Consider the following 25,927-nt stretch of genomic DNA (forward strand, 5'->3'; position numbering starts at 1 on the left):
CTTGTTTTCTTTCTCCTACTGTAGGGACTGTGTCATGCTGTATGTTTTCTAGTTATATAGGAGCAATGCTGTCCTCGCCCTGTCCCGTGGTCTCTTTTACAATACACTCTTTGAACTGTGATCTTTTAAGTCAGAAGACTCCCAAATCACTGGGATGGAGTAGAAGAACTGTGGTCTGGATTCAATCCTTGCAGCTACTGACATTCTGGACTAGCAGTGTTTCCTGGAGGCAGCTGCAGAGGCAGTGGGCTGAGCAGCATTTTCCCTTTCTGACTTTTTCCACAGGTGCCTGGTTCCTGTGCTCCAGTGAAGGGTCTGTGAAAGGAGGAAATTAGGATGAACTGACTAACCTGCCTCTGCTCTGCTTTGTCAAAAAGAATGGGGATTTATGATGCCTAAATAGTACAAATATTTTAGCTATTAAATCTTGGTATGTTTCCATGAAAGGAGTGATGGTGATGATTATTCCCACTTTACAAAAGTGGGGAAAATAGCCTCCTTTTTCAAAAGGTCCTGAACATCAAATGCACTAATGCAGGGGGCAGCTGAGTAGGTGGAACTAAGCAATCTTATTCAACTATGTATGGGATTGGAATCTCAGTCACTGTCTTCATCCAGCAGAGATGTTTGTATCTCAGGGGAATAACATAGTTCATTTGTGTAAATCTGATAACAAAAGTCCTATGCTTTGGGAGAGAAATAATCTGTAAATTGTAGAACAAGTATTCATCAAGTGAACCTGTAAAAAAGTCTGTTAGGATTGGCAGTGTTTGGGAATATGATTACAGTCACCCACAGAAGATTTTGAGTTCTTACTTCACTAGTGGGAAATTGCTGAACAGCTTTTATCATGAGAACTTCTGTTTGCATGTAACTTGTCATTAGTCTGACTTCAGAATATATTATGACCATGACATCTGGGGGCTGAAATCTGGATTTAGTCCAACTACCTTAGAATTTGACACAATCTGAGAAAAAGTAAAGCCAGCATTGGTTAAGCAGTAGTGCAGACAACATACTAGCTGTTACTGCCCACAGTAGTGGATGAGAAACGTGTCAGCACAGTTGTCAGCTTCATAGGACCATAAATTGCTACTAGACCATGGCAAGCTCTGACTGTTCTAGGTGGATGCATCGTCTGTGGTCTTCAGAGCATTCACACAGACTCCAGGGTGCTAATTGCTCGTGATATTGGCTGGCTGGAGGACCCGCTCTCCCTTAGCTGTGATTCCAAGGCAACCAACTGGTTCTTGTTAGAAAAGCTTTTCAGAAGATTATTATGAGCTGAGATAATCTGAAGATGCTGTAGGCATTATAGTGCTTTGAAGTGCTGTTAACAGCTTTAGTTTAGGATTTGTAGGTGTTTCCTTTCAAAGCTCCACTTCCCAGCTGCTTGTAGCTTTCTCCAGTTTTAACCATTCTGTGTAAAGATTTCCAGATTGATTCTACAAGAGGTTGAAAATTTAATGGAATACCTGAATAAGAATGTGTGGGGAGTAAATCTGAAAAGTGCTTCAGAATCCTAATAAAAACACACAACCCCCCCCAAACAAACAAACACAAAACAAAAAACCAAAACAAAAAAAAATCAGTGTTCCTTTGGAAAGCTTTAGTTCTCAAAATACTGGAAATTGAAAGCTAAAGGTTTGGCAGAGGAATGGTTTTCTGTAAAAGGAAACTACCTTTGAGTATTGACATCAGCTTTAATGTTAGGCCAAATTTTGAGCCTTTCAGAAATGTTTTTCCTCGAACTACAATATTGGATGGATCTTGTAATGGGGTGTGCATAGGTAGCTCAGTGTTTCACTTCCTTGGAATCACGTGGAGGCATTAATCTCGCTGTGGGAAGGTGGAGACAGAACATTCAGCAGCTGACCACGGCAGAATTAGTTCTGCCACTACTGGCTGATTAAGTGCAAAGCACCTAAACTTTGTGCTCAGATGTGATTATGTGGGATGACCTGCGTTGCAAATCGTGCTCTGAGTCAGGGAACAGCTCTGCTTTTGCTTAAATCACTGTCAGGCTCTGCTGGAGTTAGTGGAGGCAGACAGGCACGTGCTGAGCACTACTTATTGCTCTGAGAGGAATTACCTGTGATCATGTAATTACAAGTGCAATAATATATGAGCCTATCATCTGCAGCTTTATAAATGTGCAATAAATGGCCACATGTTCTGCTAAAGACAAGATGTAGCTGGTCTTCTAAAGCTACACCTGTGTGGACAGAGCAGTGAGGAGCAGTATGGCATCCTTTATGTGTTTTAGAGAAACTGTTTTCAATAATTAGAAAAATAACATGAATCCTGTAAATAAGTATTCAAGTATGACATGCAATTGTGGAGTGAAATTTTCACTAGGTAGGCTTTGCTTTCTACAAGGAGAGGATAAAAAGAGATATGCCTATAAAATTCATCAGTGCGCTTTTGAGTGCAAGGCTTAGATTGAGAATTGTCTGTAGTCAAGACATTGTCATGGAAATTGCAGTTGCCAGATGTTTTTCCTTTTGAAAAGTGATTTTTTGATTTCGCTTTTTCACTAAAGAAGAGCCTGTTGAGAAAGTAGTGGGAGGTGCAACAGCAGTGAGGGGGCTGCAAAATTGGAGTTCTAAAAATTATTCCGACTTGTGTGTCAGAAACATGAATAGAAGAGGAGGAGGAAAATGAGTTTTAAGAGACAGAGCTAATTGAGTGCTCTATCTACACAGTGTTGTGGATTTAAGTTTTGCCTGGAAAATATCCTGTATTACATAAACTGTGAAGGCAGAAGATGGCTTGAATAACATAGCTTAATAAGCATGCACTGATGAGAATTCATTTTTGTACTTAAGGTGCACTAAAATGCTGAAAATCAAAGCACTTTCTGCCATGCAGAATGTTAGACTTCACTGTGAGCTCAACTATAGTTAGACAACAGAGAATCCAGGCGGGTATGGGCCTTTATTAAACACCTGAGCTGAAGAGAGGCTCTGGTCACAACAGTCAAGGATAAGAAACATGAATATAGAGAACCAGGCCTCATTATTTCTCATGCTCGCAGAAGTACTTGACTTTTTAAAGAGATTTTTTAGAAATTTCAATTGTTTTAAGTGTTATTGAATTTTATTTTTCAGCTTTATGTCTGCAGAGGGTTGTCACATTTAAGATGTCCTTCCATCAAAGAGCAGCACTCCTAACACACTGGTTAAGACTGTCTTTTAACCTAATTAAAATTAGATTTTTTTTTGGTCTGGTGGTCTGAATCTGCGACCACTCGGTGCCATGTGGGAAGTTTGTCATCGTGCAGGGCCTGCACCTAAAAGCATTCAGCTGAAAATAAAGCAGGACTTGCCAGATGTTGAAATGGGAGAGCAGGAAGGCTATCAAGTCAACCATTTAAAGCAATCAGAGTATTTCTGGGGCTCTGTACAAAGCAGATGCTGCTGTGATGGTGCTTCTGTCATTGGCCTGCAGGGGGAGTATAACACTGTCAGTGGCTGCTTCTGGCTGAAATTCTTGGCTCTTGCTCCTCAGAGCAGGAGTTTGTCAGTCACTGCTTTTCATTTGCGCTGAAGCCCTCTTCAGGCCTAGGAAGTAGCATTAAATATGAAGCGGGGATTGGTCTGGGAGAGCAGTAGTTGGAGATTTATGGGCTTTGAGGGACAGTTTCAAATAATTCATAACAGGACTTAGATACCTGTTAGAGGTTGATCACACATTTATAGCAATATCTTCTGGACTTTGGAAGCTGATTATATGTTTATAACAACAGTTTCTGGGCCTAATTCTGAAAATAATGTTCTTGGTGAAAGCAGTTGGTCTGGTCCCACACTTCACCCCTGTGAAGGCCAACATCTGTCTAAGGAATGCACCAGCACAAATGGTGATAGTTAGTGGGTTTTTTGTAGAAACTATAAAGAGGAAAGATCAAGATACCTCTTCACTGGCCATTTCAGCTTTTCTTTTGGTTGCCAAGCTCTAATACTTTTGTGATTTTTTAAAAATCTAGTTTCTTCCTAAAAGCATAAGGTATGTACATGTTCCTGCATAAGCAGACTACTGGATGTTGGAGTCAATGAGCTTCATGATATCTTCACATGAAATGTTTTATAATAACTAGTATTCTTATGCTTTGAAACCATCTTATTTTTTATAAAAATACTCTTGCTCTTCCAAAGTATTTTTGAGAGTTCACCAACCTGGTTTGAAGGGGGAACAGGTTGTGAAATAATGTTTCCTTAAAATTGTTCATTTTAAGAATTTTAGGCAGCTTCAGAGCAGCCTTTCCAGAAAGCTTTTTTGGTGTTTCTCACTGATTCAGACCACCAGACCAAAAAAAAAATTAACTTTAATTAGTTTAAAAGGTAGTCTTAACCAATGTGTTAGGAGTGTTACCCTATTTCTATTTGGTGTGAGAATAGTTCCTGTCTGCTGGTCCATCCTGTTCCCAGTGATTTTCATAGAAACAGCTTGGTCTGTGCTTTACCGGAGGTTTTCCCTGTGACAGCAGAGTTTTACAAAATATAGAACGCAATATCAATATAGAACAATATCAGGATGGAATTGGATTCAGCTTTTACCGAGATTTGTGCAGTCTTTTTATTGCTTCATTAGGAGATGATTCAAATACTTTGATTCTTTTTCTCTTTGGTCTGATTTCAGAGTCATTGAGTCACTGAGAAAAATCGAAGGAGCAGCAGACAACAAAAGTGCACACTGAAAATGTAGCAATACTCTGCATGACTCCTAAAGCTGTAATATGTGAGCAATGGGCCCTGAGCCTGTGTCAGATAGTGTCAGGCATGCTGAAGTTCCTGACAGCCTGTGTAACCTCATAGAAACCAGATTGCTAATGGCATGTAAAGGTGCACTTTCTAGATACCTCAGGGCTTTCTAATTTTGAGAAATACTTTGGTACTGTTTCATGTGAGGTTCTCTTGAGCTGAAAAAAAGAATCAGCTCCTGATTCCCTGTGTTCTCAATTGTAAGATAAACTCTAGTATGACGTTTCTAGTCAAAATCAGAGGAGGAGGAGAGAAGTAGTCACTCCAGAATAGTACAGTGGTGTGGCTGTCAGGTGAAGCATTTGGAAAACCAAATCCAGGTCTATGTTCTTCATAGGACAAACCAGAGGGGTAAAGTTTCTCCACCTTTCCATGGGAATTCCTTAGTCCTTGAGCTGCTCTTTTACCACTGTTGCTTCTCATGAAAACCTTTGGAAGATCTGCTTTTGTTTTCCTATGGACAGAAGCCTTTTGGAAGTCTAGAAGGTTTACAGGACAAGATATTGTGTCCTGTCCAGCTTGTTAAGAATTTTGCTTCTTGGTTTTGAATGTCCTTGGCAGTTTGGTTCCAAACACACAGTTTCCCCCTGCAGAGTTTTCTGGGAGCACAGTTCTTTCATGGATGCTTGGATTTAGGTTCTAGAACTTAGTCCCATGCTGGCTAAGAATGACTGCTTCCTCCATCACTTTCAGAAGTAAGTACAAAATTTAGGATTTTTATTTCAGCTGTACTTCAGTAAATGTTTCTCATGTCCATAGAGCCATCCTATTGCATATTCACACATGCCAATATAAACAAAAAGCAAAAGGTAGCAAAACCCACATGCATTTAAATATATTTAAATGTTGTCCTGGGCAACTTACATAAGGAAGAGGAAAAAACCTTTCCATCATCACAGTAGGTGAACTCTTGACATTGCTGATCTCGGTTCTAGAGTTTACCATGGAAAGGAGATGTAAATCCTGAGCTCAAGATAGCTGTTCTGGAAGTATCAGTATGTAAATGTAAAGTGCATAATCACTGCTGGGCTTTTTAGTGGTAGCAATTATTCCACTAATGCGAGCATTTGTGAAAATATATTTCTCCCCCATTAGTAATTACTTGTTTAATTGCATAGTCATGAGAGCAGAGGCTATGTGTGATTTTAATGAGGGAATGGTACAGAAATGAATGGAAATTAATTCTTTGAAGCAAGAATTTTCTGAGTTATAATGTACTTATAGATTCACTTGATTTGTTATTTCTTGAGCTGTTCAAAGGAATGTGATTTCAGTGGTGGCTAAGATGCCTGTCCTATTTCCTGGGGGAATGAACTGCTCCCTGGTCAAGAGCTGTGAAATATTCCCCTTTCAGGACTCATTCTCGGTCTGAAGCAGTGTGGCACATTGAACGTGTTACCCCCTGACAGGTCACCACTGTTCTTTAATCACTCTTCTTTGGAGAGTTATTTTCTCTGAGTTTCCTTTGTTAGGAGGATGGACAGAAGCTAACAATGAAATTTAGCTTGCCTTCCACAGTACTTCCTAATCCTTGAGACTCCTTCCCAGTTTGCAGTCAGGACACACTAGTGAAGGGGTATGTAGGAAGGATGTTTGCCATACCAGTTCTGTTGATTGAGTGGTGTACTGATTGAAAATAAGTGTTCAGAAATTAGAATTTCAGGTTTATGAAGGCTTAAACATTTTTTGCAATTGTCACAGTATGTGATGGAAAGTGGACAGTTTTTTGTGTTTGGTTTTTGCCTTCAAAATCCTACTTCATTAAATAAGTAAATAAAAGTTTCTGTTCTCATTTAAAAACCTAATATGTACTCACTTTTAAGAACTTACATTTTGAAATTGTTTGGCATTTTTGATGACTTGGAGTGGCACTTTGACAGCAATGCCTGGCAAGGGCTTCCCAAAATAAGCTCATAATATCATGACTGTATTCCATATTGTCTTTTATCTGTTTTAAGACTACTTGCATGAATCTGCAATAGTAAGATCAGAGTCCTACTGTATTTTAGCTACTTATTTGGCAGGGTCTTCAATTTGCTTTCAGTGTTGAATTTCTTCAGAGGCAGACACTGTAAAGTGTCTGCCTCTGAAACAATTGACATGTTCACAAATACAATGTTTCCAGTTAGAATGTCTCCCATAAGCTTTGGACTTTTTTCTGATACTGTTTTATTGTAATAATTCTATGTCCATACAGCAGAGAAAATTCTAGTTATGGCTTAGGAGAAGCTTTAGAGGCTTTGTTTTGGTCATTTTAGAAAAATACTAGGTCTCCATATTTTCTGGATACATAACAGTTATGGATTCAAGCTGTCCTGCTTACTGATAGCATTTTCTGGGTGTTTGGGGATTAGCTCTGCAGTTTTTCTTGAGTCTAAATAGCATTTATTATCTTGCTTTTGCTTACAATGCCAAAAGAAGATAATACAGAATGGTGATTTCTGCTATTCAGTGGCCAGCAGGGCTTGCTGAATAAGAAATATGAATAGCTCAGACATTGAATAAAATCTTATAAGATAGATTTCAGATTCTTAATGAAAATCATATTCTAAAATCCAAGGTTGTGTTAAAAGGAAAAAAAAAAAGAGGCAATTTGTCACCACACAAGGCACACAATGCAGTTTCTCACTGTAAACATGAAGGTGCTGATGATTGATACTGGTGACTAAGTTAAAAAATCTAATGGTGCTTTCTTTGATTGTTCACATAAATACATTACTTCCCTGAGACAAGTAATTTATAAATGTTGGAAGTTTTACTTAAATGAAAATCAGTAGCTTCTGTGGCAACTACTACCTGGAAAATATAGTTGAAAGCAATGCTATAGCATGAAAAGGTAGCATGTAGTAATGCAATTATGTCTTCATGTTACGAAGAGGTATTGATTAAAATGGTGCATCTATTTTATTTCATCCATTCAGTAGTCATTTTCTGGAGGTAGTACTTGAGAAATGCCCCATCTCTGGAAGCGTTCAACGTTGGATGGGGCTTTGAGCAATCTGGTGTAGTGAAAGGTGCCCCTGCTGCGGCAGGGGGGTTGCAACTGGGTGATTTTTAAGCTCCCTTCCAAGCCAGACCATGTGGAAGAGGTTTTACAGTGACTTCTGTGAGCCAGAGAGAAGTTTCATAAGAGGATATATGTCTACTCCTGAAAGAATTTTCTACCAAGGTCATTGACATAGAAACCAAGAAAGAAAAAAGGATAAGTTAAGAGAAACCTGCAACTGCCAAACTGCCGATTCCAATAAGCACTTTGTTTGTCTTTTGTGACAATGAGTAAAGTGTAAACTTATGAGTTTTGTAAGAATGTATAAAAAGTATGCATGCTATAATAAAAACAGGTTTGAAGCCTTCTGAAAATGGAGTGTGTTGCTTTGTATTGTCTCCATCTCAACTACGACAAGACCATTCCATGGTTCTATGGAAGTGGGCTGTTTCTCTATTTAGACAAGCTCTTTAGCTGAGAACTGCTTCTCTATAAAATCCATTCTTGACAAGATGATGGTCAGCCAAATCAATTGATCAAATATCTTGTCCAGTAGTATGAGTGTGAGATTGAAGTTGAAATCAGTTTGCCAACCCTAATTACTCCTTATTGCCTATATAGAAAAATCAGGAGTGAGTTTTGCCATAAGGCAGAGTTTGTTCTGATTTGGATTTCTCCAGAATGATGGCAGTGGCAGTAATGATGCAAACACATCCAGCTCAAGCAAGGGCCGGAAACCAGGCTAAGTCACTAGGGAGTTTTCATGCTGGATGCTGCACGTAAAAGATGAGCTTAACTCTTGTCGAAGGCTGCAGTGTGTGCTGTACAGATAATACAGAAGTTGGAGTAGCTGATGCTAATATGGTTTCCAGTGCTGCACAGCCTTCTACAGAGAGAAATGGAAACTTTGCATCCTTCACAGGGCACTGTGCTGCCCTCATGGCATAAGTGTTTCTGCAGTACAGTCATACTTTCTTTGCAGTGTAGGGAGTACCATAAGACTGACAGGAAGGTGGTGCATTTGCCATGATGCTAAGAGGTACTAGTATTCATCACATTGAAAAATTCTGAATTTGTTCTTCATTATCTCATTCTTTCCTGCTACTGCTTGTCTTAGGACTTTGGCCTCTGAAAGTGTTTAGTCCTAAGTCAGTGGTAAGCTGAAGATGCTGGAAAATTATCATTCTTGTCCTGCTGGTGTTTAAGAATAGTCATGGAAGCTTATGGGAACTCTCTGTCTTTTTGCTTATTAAGTGGTCTTTGTAAAAACTGAAATGCAGCCCTTCTCTAAAATCTGAAGTACTGAAGAGGCCCACATGGCTTTAAAGTTCAACTCCCAGGGGTTCCTCAATATTTAAAGTGTATAAGAAGAGTACAGATATATGTAAAGTGTGGAAATCTATGATAAGACCGTGCTTGCCCTTACAAGTAGCAATCAGATTTAGATGAGATGTGGGAGTTAAAAATGTAGAGTTCCATCTAACTGTTCTAGATATCATATAACTGATACTGCATCAATAACTAACAAACATGTGCCACTAAGAGGAATGAGAATTGCACATCCACGTGCTGTGCCTCACCTTTGTTCTTGCTTTGCTGGGGGCTGTTATCCTCTGAGGATGAGGCATGGAGAGAAGCTACTCATGTAGTTACACTTCTGGAATTACTGCAATCCATTTTCCTCATCTGCACTCCTTAGGGGCAGAAAATGAGTTGTAAATGAGGTTGGGCTATTTATGCTTTATGTAAATTTCAGGAAGTTAAGTAGTGAGTCAAACTAATGCTGTCCTTAACTTGAATATTTTTATCTCATCATTAAGAGAAATTTAGATATGACTGTTAAGGAAGAGGAAAGTGTTACCTTGTAGGATGTATAGAAGATGTGTTAAGAGTCTGTAATATAATTGTAGGTGAACACATTTTTTTTAAGGAAAGAAAGTAAATCAAATACTTTGACTAAGTTGGGAAGTCTGACAACAACTTCAGCCGTAGTCCGTGTTCCATGACTGGCGAAATCTGGGTAAGTTATGAGATTGTCTGGAAAACTGCCATGATCCAAGTTTCATCCTATTTAAAAGATGATAGCTAACAAATGAAAAGATGTCACCAGCTGTGATAGACAGGAGATAATATGCAGAGTGTGCAAGTCCATTTACAAGTGACTTTTTTTTTTTTTTTTTTTACTTTTCTGATAAGAAATGAATGAATGAAGTTTTTTATTTGTGTATTTTTATGTATAGATTATGTATGCTTTCTGTAATAGCCAGTTTTGCCCCTTTTTTTTCCCAGAGTCAAGATGAGAGATATGCTTTCATTGCTGAATGGTATGACCCAAATGCTTCACTCTTTCGGCGTTATGAACTTCTGTATTATCCAAAAGACTCATCAATTGAAATGGTAAGGATGTAAGAAAAAAAATCTGTTGTCATAAATTTAATATCCAATTAAATAGTTCATAAAATGGCAAGTCACTGCCTATACCTAATAATTTTCCAGGTAAGAAAATTTAATTTAAAATGTATCTTGCTCGGTTTCTAAAATGAAAAGAAAAGCAAGTAAAGCATATGGAATAGCTATCACATTTATGATTTTTTTTTTCTTTCTTAAAGCTTGCTTTGGTGTGGAGAGATTATTTTCACAAATCTGTTTTCATTCAATCTCTACTTGGGTTTCAGAATTGAAACTCAGCAACTCTGGCCTACTGCTTGAAAAAAGTAAGCTGACGCTAATTCCAAACAGGAGACTAAGCTTCAGCAGGAATTCCACAAGTCTCTGAACAGTAAAGTGTAAGAGATTCTTACCAAAGTAGAGGAAATGGTAAATTTGGTTTAATGAGAGGTAGGACATTTCAGACAGTGAGATCCAGATTTTTTCATCAGTGGTGCTTGCACAGACCTTTCTGACTTGTCATTCATACAACTAATCCCATTGCTTATTGACAGCAGTGAAAACCAGCATTTTGCAGTAGCAGGCATGTATATAAAAATATAATATGTACTGTAAAGATAATCCTCATGCCAACCAATGCTTTGCACTTCCTTTTAGGAATGATTTAAGTGGCATGGATTAGTCCGTTCCAATTCTTAGTGAAGAGACTAAGAATAGCCTAGATTTGGATATTCACACTTAGTAATTTCATTATCGAATTTTAACTTTCCTGCTATAAAAGTCAACTGCGGAATAAGAAATCTAGAGGTATTGACTTTTTCTTACCCAAACTGCTCCTCACTGAAGCAATAATACCCAGTTGTGTGAGAAGATGCACTTTGCACTGATTACTAAGTTAGTTCGTTGTATGATGTCTGTATGTGCAGTTTTCAAAATGTGAGGTTTCTAATTTTTATTTCCCAGAGACAGTTTAGCTGATCAGTCAGGAACTGTAATAATCTTCCTACACAACCATGTGTAGGCTGGCAAAATTATTGTTCATTTCACCTACACGTCTCAAAACCAAGAGCTTCCAAGGTGTTCTTGGGCTTCTTAATGCAGTACCTATGTTTTGGCAGACTTTTGCGTTTTGTTAGTGTGCTCTTAGGTTAAAGTAGTGTGTACTACTTTACGCAGTCATAGACTGCATGTCGGCAGCACAGGAATTAGAAGAACAAAAATGTATATGAACACCCTTAGAGAAAGAATATCTCAAAATCACTTTTGGGGATGAGTTTGTGGACAGATATTACTTTTAGAATTATTTTCTGGATTGTTTATTTTTTATTTCTGCAGAACTTGTTGATTTTTTTTTCATTTTTACTGCCTTATTCTTCTGCATCTTCTAGTTCTTTCCTGTGGAGATGACAACCTGCTCTTACCTCTAACATATCTGAGAGAAAGGAGGTGATGGTAATTAGCCAGCTTTCCCCCACTTATGAGGAGGATGTTTCATCCCTTTCCTCTCCATCCCTGACAACAGCTCTCTTGTCACACACCTCATCTGCAGGTGGAGCAGAGCTCTTGAAGGCTTGTATTATATGAAGTCCTGAGCTTAACTTTTCTTTCTGTCCTTCATGTCTTGTTTGTGAAGTAGAATGCCATTGTGAATAATGAGAGAAGTTTCCAGCTTGCTTTGCAGCTGTAAGAAGACAGCATAGATTTTTGTCAAAGGACAGCAAGCAGTTCTCTCAGTCAAACTGGATCTCTTGACAGAGAGGCCCCATTCTCCAAGTCTTCCATAGATAACAACTCTTGTGGGGAATTCTTAAAGCCTTAATAACGTTTCTTCCTGCAAAAGATTTCTTAAAAAGAGAGAAGAAATTTTTAAAAAGGACAGATTCTTATCAGAGAACTATTTTGTTTTGGGTAATTTACTTCTACATGTACATGGGCAGGAGTGGAATAATTTAGTTTATAAAAAGCTCTTTTAAACATATTCAAAAGTCCACTCTAAAGAGGAATCCTTTAACACAGGTAGATCCCCTTTTCTTTTTGAGAAGAGAAAAGCACCTCGGGGTGCCTTTCTAGCAACCATTAGTGAAACAACCAAGGAAATACTCAGATTTTTGGTCAAGATATTGAAGAATTTGCTTATGGTTGAGACAGGCTAATAGCCTTCTTGGCAAAGTCCAGGTGAAACAAGTAGCCAAATTCAAGTTGGTTTCTTTGATTTTTTTTTTTTACCATGTTGTCATTTCATTCCCTACTGCACTTGAATAGTGAACACTTGGTAGGGGCATGTATGAGGGGCTAAGGACATATCAGGAGGAAAGGATTCTTCCTTACAATCATGCCTCAGCAGAAGGCAGTATCAAAATAATTTGCAATTCTTTAATCTGCAAAGTTTTGGCTATCCGGAAAACAATTCTTCTAGCCTTCTAACAGGACTGTATTCACACTTTTCAGAACATGGAATTTTGCTTTTAAATTTTTTTCCGTCCCAAATTTGTCGGAATGATGATGTTTCTTTTAATGCTATTCTAGTGGATACACCATTGCAGTGGAGGACAGCAGCTGTAGGTTGAGACAGAAGGGGAAGTTTGGCCTGAGGAGGACAAAGCTCTTCCTTTCATAGGCTTCCACTTCCCCAGGAATTGGAAGGGATCTGTAATATCTACTTGGGAGTGAAGAAACTGTTCAGCAGGTTGACTTCTGTGCTTTGCCAGCCCACCCAGAAAAGTATACATTAATGTCTGGCTTCTTGCTTGGAGTGATAATAGATAAAGCTGAATTGTCCTGACAGGCTTTTGAGCTTGCAGCTCCAGGCAGTGAGAACATCTCAGCCAAGTGTTGCAATCATCTCTCCATCCCTAATGCCGAGTCTTACGCATTCAAATAGAGCATAATATCACTGGAATGATGCCCTGAAGAGGAGGCCTGCCAGTGTGTATCCTGCTCGTTCTGGTGTGAACCACTGGGCTGTGAAACGGTACGGATGTGCTGGGGGAACTCTCAGTGAGGCTGGGCAGAGGCATTCACCAGGCACCTGAACCTTTTATCACAGCTTAAATTAGAACAAGCAAATTACAAACCAAAAAAATTTCATAGCTCTTTGCCTGAGACTATTTAAATGCAATAAATTTGTAATTGTGGTTTAGTCTTCTAAGCTTTCTTGCTACACGTGTAAGTTCAAAGGGCTTGGAATTAAATTGATTAAGTGATCAGATTCAATCCCATAGTACTAAGGAAATTTCTGACAGTAGAGTAAAGATTAAGTTGAGTTTGCCCACAACTAAATCTCTTGCTTAGGTAGATTTTAATCTTGTTTTTGCTGCAGTATGATGTGAAGAACCGTCGCATGTTCCTGAGGCGCACCAAGTACGAGAGCTTGCACCTTGAGGATCTCTATGTGGGCAGCAAAGTCACTGTGTTCTCCCGGCACCTCACCATAGTGGACTATGGGAATCTGTACACATCTCGCAAGCTTGGGAGCCGCAAAGAAAGGTGAGAAGGGAGATTTTGGAATCTTGTGGTTGGGATTTCAAAGTAGATGTTTGCTAGAAATGAGGTTTCTGTACTAATGTGGGCAGAAGAGGAGATGGCTGCACGTTTGTATGCAGTTTGAAAGGATCTGATTTTCTGATGGCTGCATAGAAGCAAAGTGGTACCTTGCAAGGCCAGCTCCTCTATGGTGTCAGCTGCTGGCTCCTCTAGGTATCTTGGGAGAGAAGAGGAGGAGGAGGAAAATAAGTCCTATTCAGCTTTGTTACTCAGCCGGGGCAGGCACCAGTAGGGTTCTTGTGATTTGTGGATTCTCCTGGGGCAGAATTGATGTGGTAACTGATGTGTGCTGGGCTTGAAAGGCCATGAAGGTTGCAGCTGTCTCTCTGGGATCTGTGCAACCTCATGAAAGTTGCAGCTGTCTTTCTGGGATCTGTGCAGAAGCCTAGTGCCTCACCAGTCTGATCTACTCTCTCTTAGTAGTGATAAATGAAAGTACTAGAGGACTGCTCCCCTTCTCTGTTGTTTTTCCTCACTGTGGAGATTTTTTCTGAGAATTTTTTTCAGCTTCTCTTAAGCTCTGTATGCATGAGGACAGAAAGTACAGTGTGAGAATGTCAGTAAAAATTACAGGTTTGTTTGTTAAGATGAAGTTTGTTTTTGTTTGTTAAGATGAAGTTTGTTTATCATGGATGAAGATAAGACTCATAATGTATTTTTCATTTAAAGACTTGCTTTGGAAAAGACTTTAAGAAGCCATCTGAGCACACATATGAGGACTAAGAATACAAAAACACTAAGGTTAATTTTAAGAAATTTAGATCTGGTTTAATGGCAGTGCAGGTAATCTCTGAATTCGCAAATTAATACACTTTTATAATTTCCTCCAGCCTTTTTGAAAAGAACACAGAACATTTTCTTAGGTATAGTATTCAGTGAGCCTTAATCACTTGCTCTCTTGCTCCCTCCTAGTAAATGGACTTGTTTTAAACTCTTTTTGGAGAGTTGTACATAACCAGACAGAGGAAGAACTGCATGTTATAACACACATCTTTGTCTTAACTGCACAAAAAAAAATCGCTGTGAAAATACATGCCATAATATTTTTTCAGGAGTTCTGGTACTTCTCTAAGCTGGGGTTGGGCATGGTGAAAGAGCAGCAAAGGAGGTAGAGAACACAAGGGGATGGATTCTGTGCATGTGGCTACTCTTTCTGCTCCTCAGTGCAGCTTTGGGTAGATTGTAAAGATTCAGTAGATCTTTATATCAGTGTAAAGTTGTGTATTTCCTGCTCTGCCTAAACTAACATAATGCCTGGTGCTCTTGCAGTGCTCCTGCAGTTACACCAGGAAAAGGCAGCTAATGATAAAATGACATTTTCTTTAGTAGGAGATGTTGCAGTCTACACATTTTAATTGTGTTGGTCTTAGGAGGAGGCAAATCTTTGTACTGGTCTACAAAAGGAGGAAAAGGCATTTATGACATGTCAGATGTTTGGAAAACATTTTAAGAATGTTGGCTGAAAGATAACATAGATATTCAAGTGGTGTTACATATTCAGAATAGCCCAAAGGAACATAGTGAAAAGTACCTCGCTCAGGCAAAGGATCCTCAAAATTCAGTTTCTTCACAGAAGCTTTCACTGAGGAAATAGGGTCATATTAAAAGAGTTTCCTGGGGCACAACAGTTGCCTGTGAGTTATTTGTCTTTTTGGCCTGTTCCTAGCAGGTTTTAGAGCAGTTATTAGATGTAACAAGATTTATGCTGTGCATAATTCCCAAAATAATCTGCAATTGGAATTATATTAATAATTTGAATGTTGTTGTATGAAGCAGAATATTTCTCTCTCTTTCTTTTTTTTTTTTTTTTTTTCTGTTTTGCTGTACAAGACTACTGGCAGATCAGTTTGACTTTGGAAATACACTCTTTGGTCACTCAATGTGTCCTTAGACAGGCTCAGCAGAGGCTTTTGAGGGAGACTGTGGAGTGAATATTAAAAAAATCTTGAATGTTTTGAGTTAGGGACCTTTACTTTTGTCAGCAAAACAAATGAATGGGATGCTAGGTACATCAGATACAAAACAGATGTGTAGAGGAAGGCTAGATTTACACAGGCACTTTCTAGAATTAAGCTAGAATTATTAAGAGAGTTTTATTTCAGTTTCTATCTCTACTTTTCTGAAGTCTTGGGTCAGTTTTTCAATATTGTTGTATTTAAGTGTTCTGCATTTCTGTTACCCTCCCAGTGTATCATAAGAAAACCATCACAAAGAGTGACTAAAATGGTTAGGTCAGCATGTGCTTACTTACAGTATGCCTCATAAGGAATCACTGGCATGGGACAGGGCTTTCTCTTTCTGTAGCCTTGTGATCCTGGGTGGTTGTAACCTGAGGTAAACATTTGTCTGACCAGTGTGTCCTGCCTAAGTAGGCATTACTTAGAGTCAGTATCACTGGTATTGAAAATGATGTTAGAAAACTTGTGTGTCATCCAGAAATACTTGTGTTCTGTTTTGAATGGGATATGTTATTCTTATGCTTCTAGTCATTGACATAATCATCATTTCTTCCCCTTCAAGACATAAGCTACTGTAAGTGCAGCAGTGCTATTATTAGAAGTAAGTAGGTCTCAAAAGCATAGTCACAGCATGCTTTGTGCATTGTTCCTTTGATCAGTTCTCATTTTCTGTTGTTTCAGTACTCATTGTGGTACTGTCACACAGTCCCTCTGAAAATGTAAGCAATGTGAGCTTAATTTTCCTTCTTTCTCCTTGGCTCCTTGACACTAAGCAGTTTTCAAATCTGCAGACTGCACACTGCAGACTGCATCATGCAAACCCCATGAAATGTATTCCTAATTAAAACTAAAAATAGAGCACATGAACCAAAATCCAATCTCAGAAACAGTCCTCAGCATCCTGAAGTCTGCTTTTTGTATCCTGCTTGCTTCTGAAAAGCTCACACTGAAATGCTAAAATTTAAATATCAGTGTCAGACAAAAGACATTACAAGGGTTGCTCATTGCAGTTTGCATTACCTCTTCTAGGTAAATTGCTTCATAATGCAATATTTCTTTGCAAATTTGTAGGAATTACACTATTACTAAAAAACCCTTGAAATTAGAAAAGTAAGGGACAATTTAGTTCTAGCATTACCAGTCTGTCTCAGACAATCTGTGTAATAACATAAATTCAAAAAAGTGTTCCTTGAGGAAATGCAGATGGTGCTGGAGATCCCATTCCAGAGGTTTGATCCTTATTGTTTGTGGGAAATGAGAGTGTAGAGAACCTCTTGTGCCAGCATGCAGGTCATGCATTGTGTGATTCTCATTGATCAAACATGCAGCTGCTCCTCCTCATGGGCCTCGATTCATGTGGTACACCATGTGATATGATAAATAATATCACAAAATGAGGTGGGGCTGTGAAATCCTTGGGGAAGAGGGGAACAGGCTCTAAGGCTGCGTGAAGTATGCTGGCAAACTGTGTTCAGTGTTGGTGAGAGGTCAGCCTTTCCTGAGAGGTCTGCCTTTCCTTCTCTGAAAATGGGGTTAAACCAACTGTAGTCTGCACAGCTGTGGACTGAAGTGCAGTGTTAGTTGACTGCTTCCATGCAGTTTCTGGCTGCACCCTTAGTCCATCAGTCTTTTTGTATCATACTTCCCCATGGGTCTGAGTCTGAGGCACTCTGTGTATGGGAGCTTTGTGGTGCTTGAGGAAATCTGTTTGTTTCTGAGCTCTGAAGGTCATCTACGCCTCTCCCTTAGTTGCAGATAAAATGTCGCTTATGTTCAAATTTTTCTGGTGACATTTCCTGGTCCTAAAACCTCCCTTGCTCTACATTTGCTGTGAAATAGTCTGTCTCTTGCCAAAGCGTCTGTCAATCTGGGGTCACTTAAGGTTCAGAGCAAATGTACTGGAAGTTCATCCATCTCCTATAATCTCAGCATATTTGCCCCGGCTGGAATATATTGCTGCTAACCTAAGGGCTACTTTCCATGCTATGCTGGTTTATAAAATAGGAAATTTGCAATTATTTGTGTTTCATTCAAGGAAGTACTGCAATAAAAAATTCCATCTTGGAGAGCCTTCTTTATTGGAAACAGTGTAAAAAATGGAAACTGCTCTTTTTAGGATTGTCAGAGACGTGGCGTTTCTGAGATGCAGGGTTGAATAAATCTGTTGGTTTGTAGGCCGAGCACATTTGAAGCTGACTCACCACAAGATGAATGCAAATAGAAAATGCAATTTTACAGACCTTCTTTTTTGTGCTTGTTATTTTTGATTAATAATACGTTTAGTGCTGATGGTGTTCTTGGTGCTGTGCAAAGCTCACTAAAACAGTCCTGGCCCTGGGGATGTACAGTGTAAAAAGATAATTACCTAGAAGACAGTACTTGGAAACAAAGATGTGGGGGAGAGTGTAGAGATTTTTGGATTGATGTCCCTTAGAATACAGAATATAGCTGTCAGTCAGTATAAGAGATTAAATACCTCCTCTTCCATCCTTCTATTGTGTCTATTAACAATGTCAGCTATTTGGCATGCACATTCTATACCATGAAGTTTTTGTACTGTACCAAGCACAAGAGGATCTTCTTCTTCTCACAGAGGTCTTCAAAAATTCAAACTTTGAGTTTTATGGAAGAGGCACATGTTTGAGTAACATTTTTTAACAGGAATTTTAACAGCTTCAATTTTTTGTGTATGATTAACATTAGGGAAAAAGGGAGTTGAGCAAGCAGAGGGAGAGATTAGCAATTCAATTGTGTTCTGACCCAGACTGAGGAGCTGTTGAGATACCAGTTATCTAAGGAAGAAGTGGTCAAATCGTGTGCTCTGAGAGCAAAGGGAGAAGTTGATAAATAATAACTGCTGGTGGAACATTGTAAGCTGACTTGGGTTAGAAAGCCAAGAAAATTAAAATGTTTAAACCTTGTTCTTATCAGAATAATGTGTTGCACAGGCATTCAAGAACAGCATGGAAATTGATGAGACACTGGGACAGTGAATATGTGACGGTGACAAAATTTCTCTTTGATGTGCTGGTTTTTTTTGTCTGAATATAAACCAAACATGCACACCAAATGCTCTAAGGGAAGTTGTGTTGGCTGTATCTCTCTAATATATTTTTTTTCCTTCCCAGAACGCTGGCTTTGATTAAACCTGATGGAATGCGTAAGATGGGACAATTATTTGATATCATTATTAATGCTGGATTGACAATAACTAAGGCCAAAATGATGCTGCTTTCAAGGTAAGGAATTCTTAAGGTTAGCTCTATTGTATCTAAATATTTTTGCAATTAAGAATATTCTCTAAAGCTATTCTGTGTTGTCCCATCTGTCAGATCCATTCCAGTGACTAAAAGAGGTAACTCATGAAGCTCATCAGTTTCATTGTTCTGCAGGTTTCTGAAAGTATTTAGAGATTTAAGCTAAATATCAAAAAGTGCTGTGCAAATGAGTATGGGTGATGAAATACGTCATGTCTGTATGAACCCAAGGTGGCTACCATAGCTTTAGCAATCCAGCAGTGTTTACTACTGACATGTCTGTATGTCCTCACCTCCAGGCTTCCTCATACAGGTGGTATTGCTCATTATAATACTGTTGTCTTTAAAGTATTTGGTTTCCTTGCTCTCAGTAAATCTGTTGTCTTAATTTTTGCTCTCAGATTTTTTGCTGGAAGTCCTAGGCAAAGCAAGTGATCTTCTGATGGTGCAGGGTTGGACAGGTTTTACTCATGCATCTTCCTAATACCTCAACCTTCAGTGTTCTCCACTTCTTAATGAGCCCCAAGATTTAAAAGGAAGGCATGCTTCAGAGGAATAAAGAACATAATTAATTTGCCTCAGAAGACTTTCCCAAAGTTGCTGCATTATTTTTCCATTGCTGCTTTACCAAACCTATTCGTATGCAACATGTTTTTTGAAAGAAAAGCTATTTATTTTACATAATACCATTTTAATGTATTCTTAGTATTTATGTGAGAGGTCAGCAACAATTTTTCCTTCACTTCAGAACCTTTTTGGCTTTCTGAAATACTGATAAAATCACTAACAGACTTCCTCCTCTGCATACACCTGCTGCAATATCTGATGGTAGTAGTTCCAGATCCTCCACCCAACAACTCCAATTCATGAGTTCAAACATGTTTCTAATGTTCCTTTGCAATTCATAATGTTCTTTCAAACTAGCTTTTTTTTTGCTTCCTCTCTCCTGCCACATGAGAGATTTGATCCTGAAGTGTTGTTTTGGGTGATGCTTTGTTCGAGTGTCTCTCTGAGAAGTCAAACTATTGAGCCAAGTCACGGGCATTAGAGTTGACTCACACTAAAGGGAAGAAATGGAGACTTGAACTTTTACTGCCTACTGCAAAATAAAAATTTCTGGTTGTCTTGTATAATTGAAATTAATTATTAATAAGCACAAGAATGGGCTGCGATACTGAATGTGTTTAAATGTATCTTGAGTATTTTGTGGTTTCTCTGCATACCAACTACTCAATTTCTTGGGACTGTGCCATTTTAAAATGATAGAACTATGGCTTTTCCAAAGTCTTCTACCCTTATATTTCTGCAGGCTTGCTTGTTCAAATCATCATCATCATCTACTGCTTTCTTTAAAGGGATTATTGACAACAGTTGTCTGTCAATCACTGTTAAGTAGATTCATGCCTTCTGTAGAAGTTGTAGTGAAGATATGGAAGTGTGGGCAGGCACTTGCTTCTTCAGTCTCTTCCTTTAATACTGTGTCAGTTCAGTCTGTTACACATAGGTGAACACTGTTTTCCATTATTTGAAAACAGAGAACTAATAATGAAATTTAAAAGGAACTAAGTTATACAACACAACTGCACTTTGATATTTATTTCAGTGGGAATTGTTAACTGAATAGTAGAGCTCAATTTGTTTCAGAAACAGACTTCTCAAATACTTCTTTGCAATCAGAAATGGTGATACTTAATCTCTTCACATACCCTTTTCATATTTGCTCTCCAAAATTCTTTGGTGAATTAATTTCAGAAGAAGGTTTTCTTGTGAAATTATGAATTGTAGGCAAACCTTTTGCCCAGCGTAGACTTGAAGCATGAGATTGCAAGAGTTCCGGTGTCTAGCATAATTTTTACATCATGCTTCTGCCTTTGTTTGAAAAGGAAGGAAAGTAAATATACTGTATGGTTGATAAAAATATTTTGGATTTTGAATGGCTCATACTTATACTGAACTAAAAGCAACAAACCAGGAATTACTCAGGTCATTTTGATAAAAAAGCTGGAGAAAAATGTGACTGTTCAGACATGGATAAATGTTAAGAAAATTAAATTCTTCTTATGTTCTTCTTGATGTTATTTCTTTCCTCTGGCAATATTTGGTTTAAGTCTGGACTGCAAATTGGAGAGAGACATCAAAAGTTCAATTTCAGATGACAGAACTATGCCTTTCTTCATATTTGGAATCTGTTATTTGAAAAATATGCAGGCAATTTCTGTCAGTAAAGACAGCTGCTGAAAATGAGCAAACTCATGAAGACCAGAAAAATTTAGAAGACTGTGCTGCAGGTAAAAACAACTTTCCAATTTGGAATCTCACCCTACAGCACTGCTTTACTATGAATTCTATACCCAGAGTAGAGGTCAGCAATTTTTCTTTCTTTCACTTGTCAGTCCTCTTGAAGAGCTTGTCCTTCTCTACAAATTCCAGCTTCAAAAAGTGGCACACACCAGATTTTGGAGCAAGCCAATACTGAGCCTGTGTTCTTAACAGGATTTCTGAAGCTGCAAAATAGCAGGTTTAGAGCTGAAAAACTCCATGGATTTTTCTAGCTGTTGCTGTGCAGAAAGAGCAGTTCAGTAAGCAAGAGTAAAAGGTGAGAAGCAGCTGGAGAAAAAGACAGGGAAGAGAGTAGAAAAGAGTAGGTTGGCTGGTGGCAGGGGCTGGTGGGGTCAAAAGCCACAAAACTGTGTGTCCATTGGTGGATGGATGGTAGCTCTGCACTGTAGTGGTCCCCAAAACCTTGTAGTTGGGTTGCTGAACCCAGTGCTGGTAGGATTGTGGCTGTGGCAATGGAGAGCTTGGGAAGGGCCACCACCCTGTCTGAAAAGGACAACTTTTTACTTCTAGCTCCTGAGGAAAGCCTGAGTAACAGCTGTGCTGCAGACACACTGGGTATGCCTGGTAGCCTTTATTTGCCTGGCAGCGTAAGGAGACCCCTTGTTGGTGATGGAGAGAGATGGGGAGACTGACTCAGTGATCAGAATCCGATTTTATTGTGGGATACAAATACTTATATATTATTTCAGGGAGACCTGTAATGTGTACTACAATGATTAGATTAAAATCACATACACAAACTTATGCATATAACAACATGTCTTGCTTGCAGAGTTTAATGGGATTTTCTTTTTCTGGTAAACCCGTTTGATTTATTCTTCTTGCAATCTAGGTCTAATTTTCAAAGTTCTGTTTGCTTTTGCCAAGGCATCCTGTTATCAAATCTCTTATGTTAACCAGGCCAAAGTCCATCATCTGTCTTGTGTCCCCCAGCATTCCAATAACCCCTCACTGCTGAAGCCCCATTGCTTTGGAAGAAAGGAGTGTGTAGTCACTGCTGTGTTCCCTGAGGAGACTGCAAGGCCAAATTGAATTTTGAAGCGTGAAAGTGTGGGAGAAATCCAGTTTTAATATGGAGGCTATTGTGCTGCCTATTCAACTTGTAAGATTTGAGGACACTGAGTGGAAACCAGGTTATGCAGAATTTTGTTATGCACCAGTTTAATCAAAGACTAGCCCTGATAAAGAAGTGTTCCAGTGGAGCAGATAAATTGCTTAATGCTTTAAAACCAAACTTCATTTAGCAGTATTCCCCCTCAAACTGATGAATGATGAAAGCAACATAACAGCAAATGACTTGTAAGAAGGTGACTCTGCTGCATTTATTTCTCAGCTTGAGAATGTGGGGATGATCAATGACCATGAAATGGGCTTTAGTAATTCCTTCTCAGAGCAGGAGCATGAGGAGTAGTCAGCTGTACTGGTAGCCACACAAAATATGAAATTTAAATGTAGTTTCTGTTATTGGACATGAACACCCAACAAGTTGTCCAGCTTAGGAAGACATTGCCTGTAGAAAAATGTTTATGGATGGTATTTGAATGAATGATAATTGTGGTTTTCAGGGGGGTTTTATGTATGTATGTATGTATGTATGTATGTGTGTATATATATAGCTATATCTCTGTCTTTTTACTTTTTCAGAAAAGAAGCAGCTGATTTCTATGCTGATTATCGAGCAAAACCTTTTTATCAGTAGGTATATCAATTTCAGCTTGACGTGTATTAAGCTTATTTATTGAACACACAAAATTCATTTACCATTTTTGATGCCATGGGACCATGGGAGAGAGAATCAGAGCTTGTCTTACTTGAGTGGAGCCCTTTGCAAAGCATGCACCTTTTCTTCTTCCTCTAGGGAGAGATCCTTATTTCAGCTATTTATGGTTTTAACTCACTTTTTACAACCCGGTGGTATCAGGGGAATGTCTTTTGTCCCTCAGAAGTGAAAATGCTCCTAGCAGGGCAAAACTTCAAAGCCAAGAGAAGGGCTATCTTCAGGATCAGGGTGGAGCTTGCAGATGAGATTAGGGGGAACACTTAGTTGTAAGAATTGATTTGGTAACAAGTATCCCAAATAATAAGTAACTGAAAGGATAGTTCATAGGGTAGTTTTTAAGGGTAGTTTTTACTGTACTGCTACCCTTGGACAAATGTCAAACTTGTATGATGTTAGACTGCTCCACCTGATGTGAGAAACCTTAGTCTTTCAATAACTGACCAGATGGATGCTTATGACCCAGAGATTGAATCGTTTCTACTTTTCCTGAAAGTGCCAGCAACTTTCTTTTCCTCCCTCTCCACTTTGCATTCCGCCTCTTCTAGGGATTCGAAGGTGCCTTGTGTTTTTCAGCCATATTGGTGCGTGTGTTTGCACTGATGTGGTTGAAAGACCTGGTTTCAGTACTGACCCGAAGTGCTTGAGAACTAGCATTGCCAGATGCTCTCCAGTAACAGCAGCTGATTTGTTGTGGGTCCAAACTCAAGCCCTTCAGACAGACGTGGCCCCAGGCTATGTCTGACCATGTTGGAGGTCAGAGAATGCATGATTTGGAATTGCCTTTTCTTTGCTGAGTAAGCCTGCTTGAATATGTTGATAAATAATCAAGAATTTGCCTGAAGTCTTATTTCACAGATGTCTATCTATACTAATGGTAATTGTCTGAGGAACTGTAGCCTTTGTCCTCTGTGATGTGCCTGTCTCCCATCCTAGTCCTATTGGCTACATCTTCTGTACAGGATTTTTCTTTAAATTAGAAATAAATAGCTCTAGAGCATTCCAAATCAAATAGAAACAAGAAACTTCAAGGCAGTGAAGTGTGAAATATATGACTCATTTATATTTGATGTTGTATCTTGTCTTTAAATTCAGATTTCATTTGCAAGTTTACTAGTCAATGCAAGTCTAGTGAATAGTAAGGAAAAATAACAATCCTATAGATTGGAAAATAATGGCTTTCATATTAAAGAAATTTAAAAAAAAAATTCAAGGATTAGTCTGCACAGTAAATAGTGTTGTAGAAATTGCTTTTTTCTTGGATGTATGTATGTGTACTGTTTCAATGTCCTAAACAAGCAGACTCTGACCAGCAGAACCTGATATCCATTCGCTTTTTATTGTGTTGTTTCTTTATGTATTTTTTCATAGTTTTAACATTGTTTCTTTTTCAAAAAACTACTGGGATTTCGCTTCTCTTCTTGACCAGTGATCATTAGGAAGAAGGTAGTTGGAGAAGCATGCACATCCACAGTTATAATTGTGTAAAGCTCTTCTTTTAAACAAAATAGTAAAAAACTCAGGGCCAATGTTCTCCTTTGTTGGTTCTGTCCAGACTAAACAATGAAAAGACAGGCTTATTGGTATGCATGTTTTGTGAAGATACTCAATTATAGTTATTGGTGTTTTGTTTAGTTTTTAAATTGAATGTTTGGGTTACCAATTTTGGATGGTTGTTTTCTATTGTGAGATGCTCAAGACAGGAGGCAGGCTGCTCCTGACAACAACTTCTCCTTATTTGGATTCATCCCATTAAAATCACTTGAGTTATGCCAAGATGTAATAGCTCACTTTGTGAGTAAGTCCCTTATCCCATGCAAATTTTCAACTCCTTCCCTTCTCTCCCACTTTGGACGCTGGCTGGGCAAAATCCATGGGATACATCTGTGGGGCAGTGGAGAATTCAGTTTGAAAGCAGTGCTGATGTTCTGTCAGTGGGGTACACATCTAGGTCATGTATGAGAGCCTTGAAATGCTGTTGTGCAGAAGAGGAAAGCTTAGGAATCATTCCTGTTAGTCAAGTGGTTACCAGAGTCTCTCCTTCACTCTTACCAGGACATCAGTACTGATCCTTTAAAAATTCTTTTGAAATCTAAGACTCTACAGAGTAGCTTGAGTGAGTTTGGGTTAGCTACATGCTGGTTTTTTTTCTACAACCATAATAAGGGAATGTCTGCACATGACCTAATCTGACCTGTTCCTCAAAGTAGAGTCAACTTCAAAGTTAGATCAGGTTGCTCCAGATCTTGCCAGTTTGAGTTCTGAGCATCTCCACTGGGTCATGTTTTTGTTGGTTTTAATTTGTAGTGTGAATCACCATGTGCTGTTTCCCTTTTGTAGTGAGCTTCTCCAGTTAATAATGAGTGGCCCCCTCCTTGCTATGGAGCTCTTAGGAGATGATGCAGTGAGTAAGTGGAGAGCAATAGTGGGGCCAGCAAACCCTACAACGACTGAGAGTGATACACTGGACAGCATCTCAGAGAGCTTTGGACATTGTGGCCTCAGAGATGCAGCTTATGGCCCAGATTCAGTTGCTTCAGCTGCTAAAGTAAGTTTTTGACTTTCTTGACTGAGGTTTATTTTTACTTTTATCTGCTAACAACCGGATTAGGAATTTCTCATTTTGTTTCTACACTTGAGTTCAGAACTAGTTTACATATTCTTCATGTGCTCCTTTTTAGCATGGAAAAATAAACTGTCTGAAAAGAGAAGTCTTGTTTATCACAAAGGTGAATCTTGGGTGCTTTGATCAGGAGAGCATGCCTGGTCATTTTTAATGTCTCCTGTACATCACAAACAGTGATGTATTGCATAGTCTGTGTAATCTACCTATAGTCTACCAATGTTGGTCATAAAAAGAAAGGGACTAAATGATTAAATCTTTCTGTGCCCTCTTGTGTTTCACACATCTGTTCTCC

The 25,927-nt window shown here is 38.8% G+C and overlaps 1 protein-coding gene across 4 annotated transcripts in view; it reads left to right on the top strand.

Moving 5' to 3' along the window:
• The window catches only part of NME7 (NME/NM23 family member 7), an 88,278-nt gene that overhangs the window by 7,363 nt on the left and 54,988 nt on the right, over positions 1–25,927 (top strand). For 2 of the 4 annotated variants that reach the window (XM_071433374.1, XM_071433373.1), the window contains 5 exons: positions 10,036–10,143; positions 13,454–13,620; positions 18,764–18,874; positions 22,877–22,927; positions 25,350–25,557. In XM_071433374.1, the coding sequence (XP_071289475.1) occupies positions 10,141–10,143; positions 13,454–13,620; positions 18,764–18,874; positions 22,877–22,927; positions 25,350–25,557 (540 nt within the window). In that variant the 5' untranslated portion in view covers positions 10,036–10,140. Of the gene's footprint in view, positions 1–9,870; positions 10,144–13,453; positions 13,621–18,763; positions 18,875–22,876; positions 22,928–25,349; positions 25,558–25,927 lie in introns of those variants that run through there. The other 2 variants (XM_071433371.1, XM_071433372.1) reach the window with 2 other exon arrangements.

Source organism: Agelaius tricolor, unplaced genomic scaffold, assembly GCF_023055355.1.
Source record: "Agelaius tricolor isolate 1412-34295 unplaced genomic scaffold, bAgeTri1.0.p SCAF_9, whole genome shotgun sequence".
Lineage (NCBI taxonomy): Eukaryota > Metazoa > Chordata > Aves > Passeriformes > Icteridae > Agelaius > Agelaius tricolor.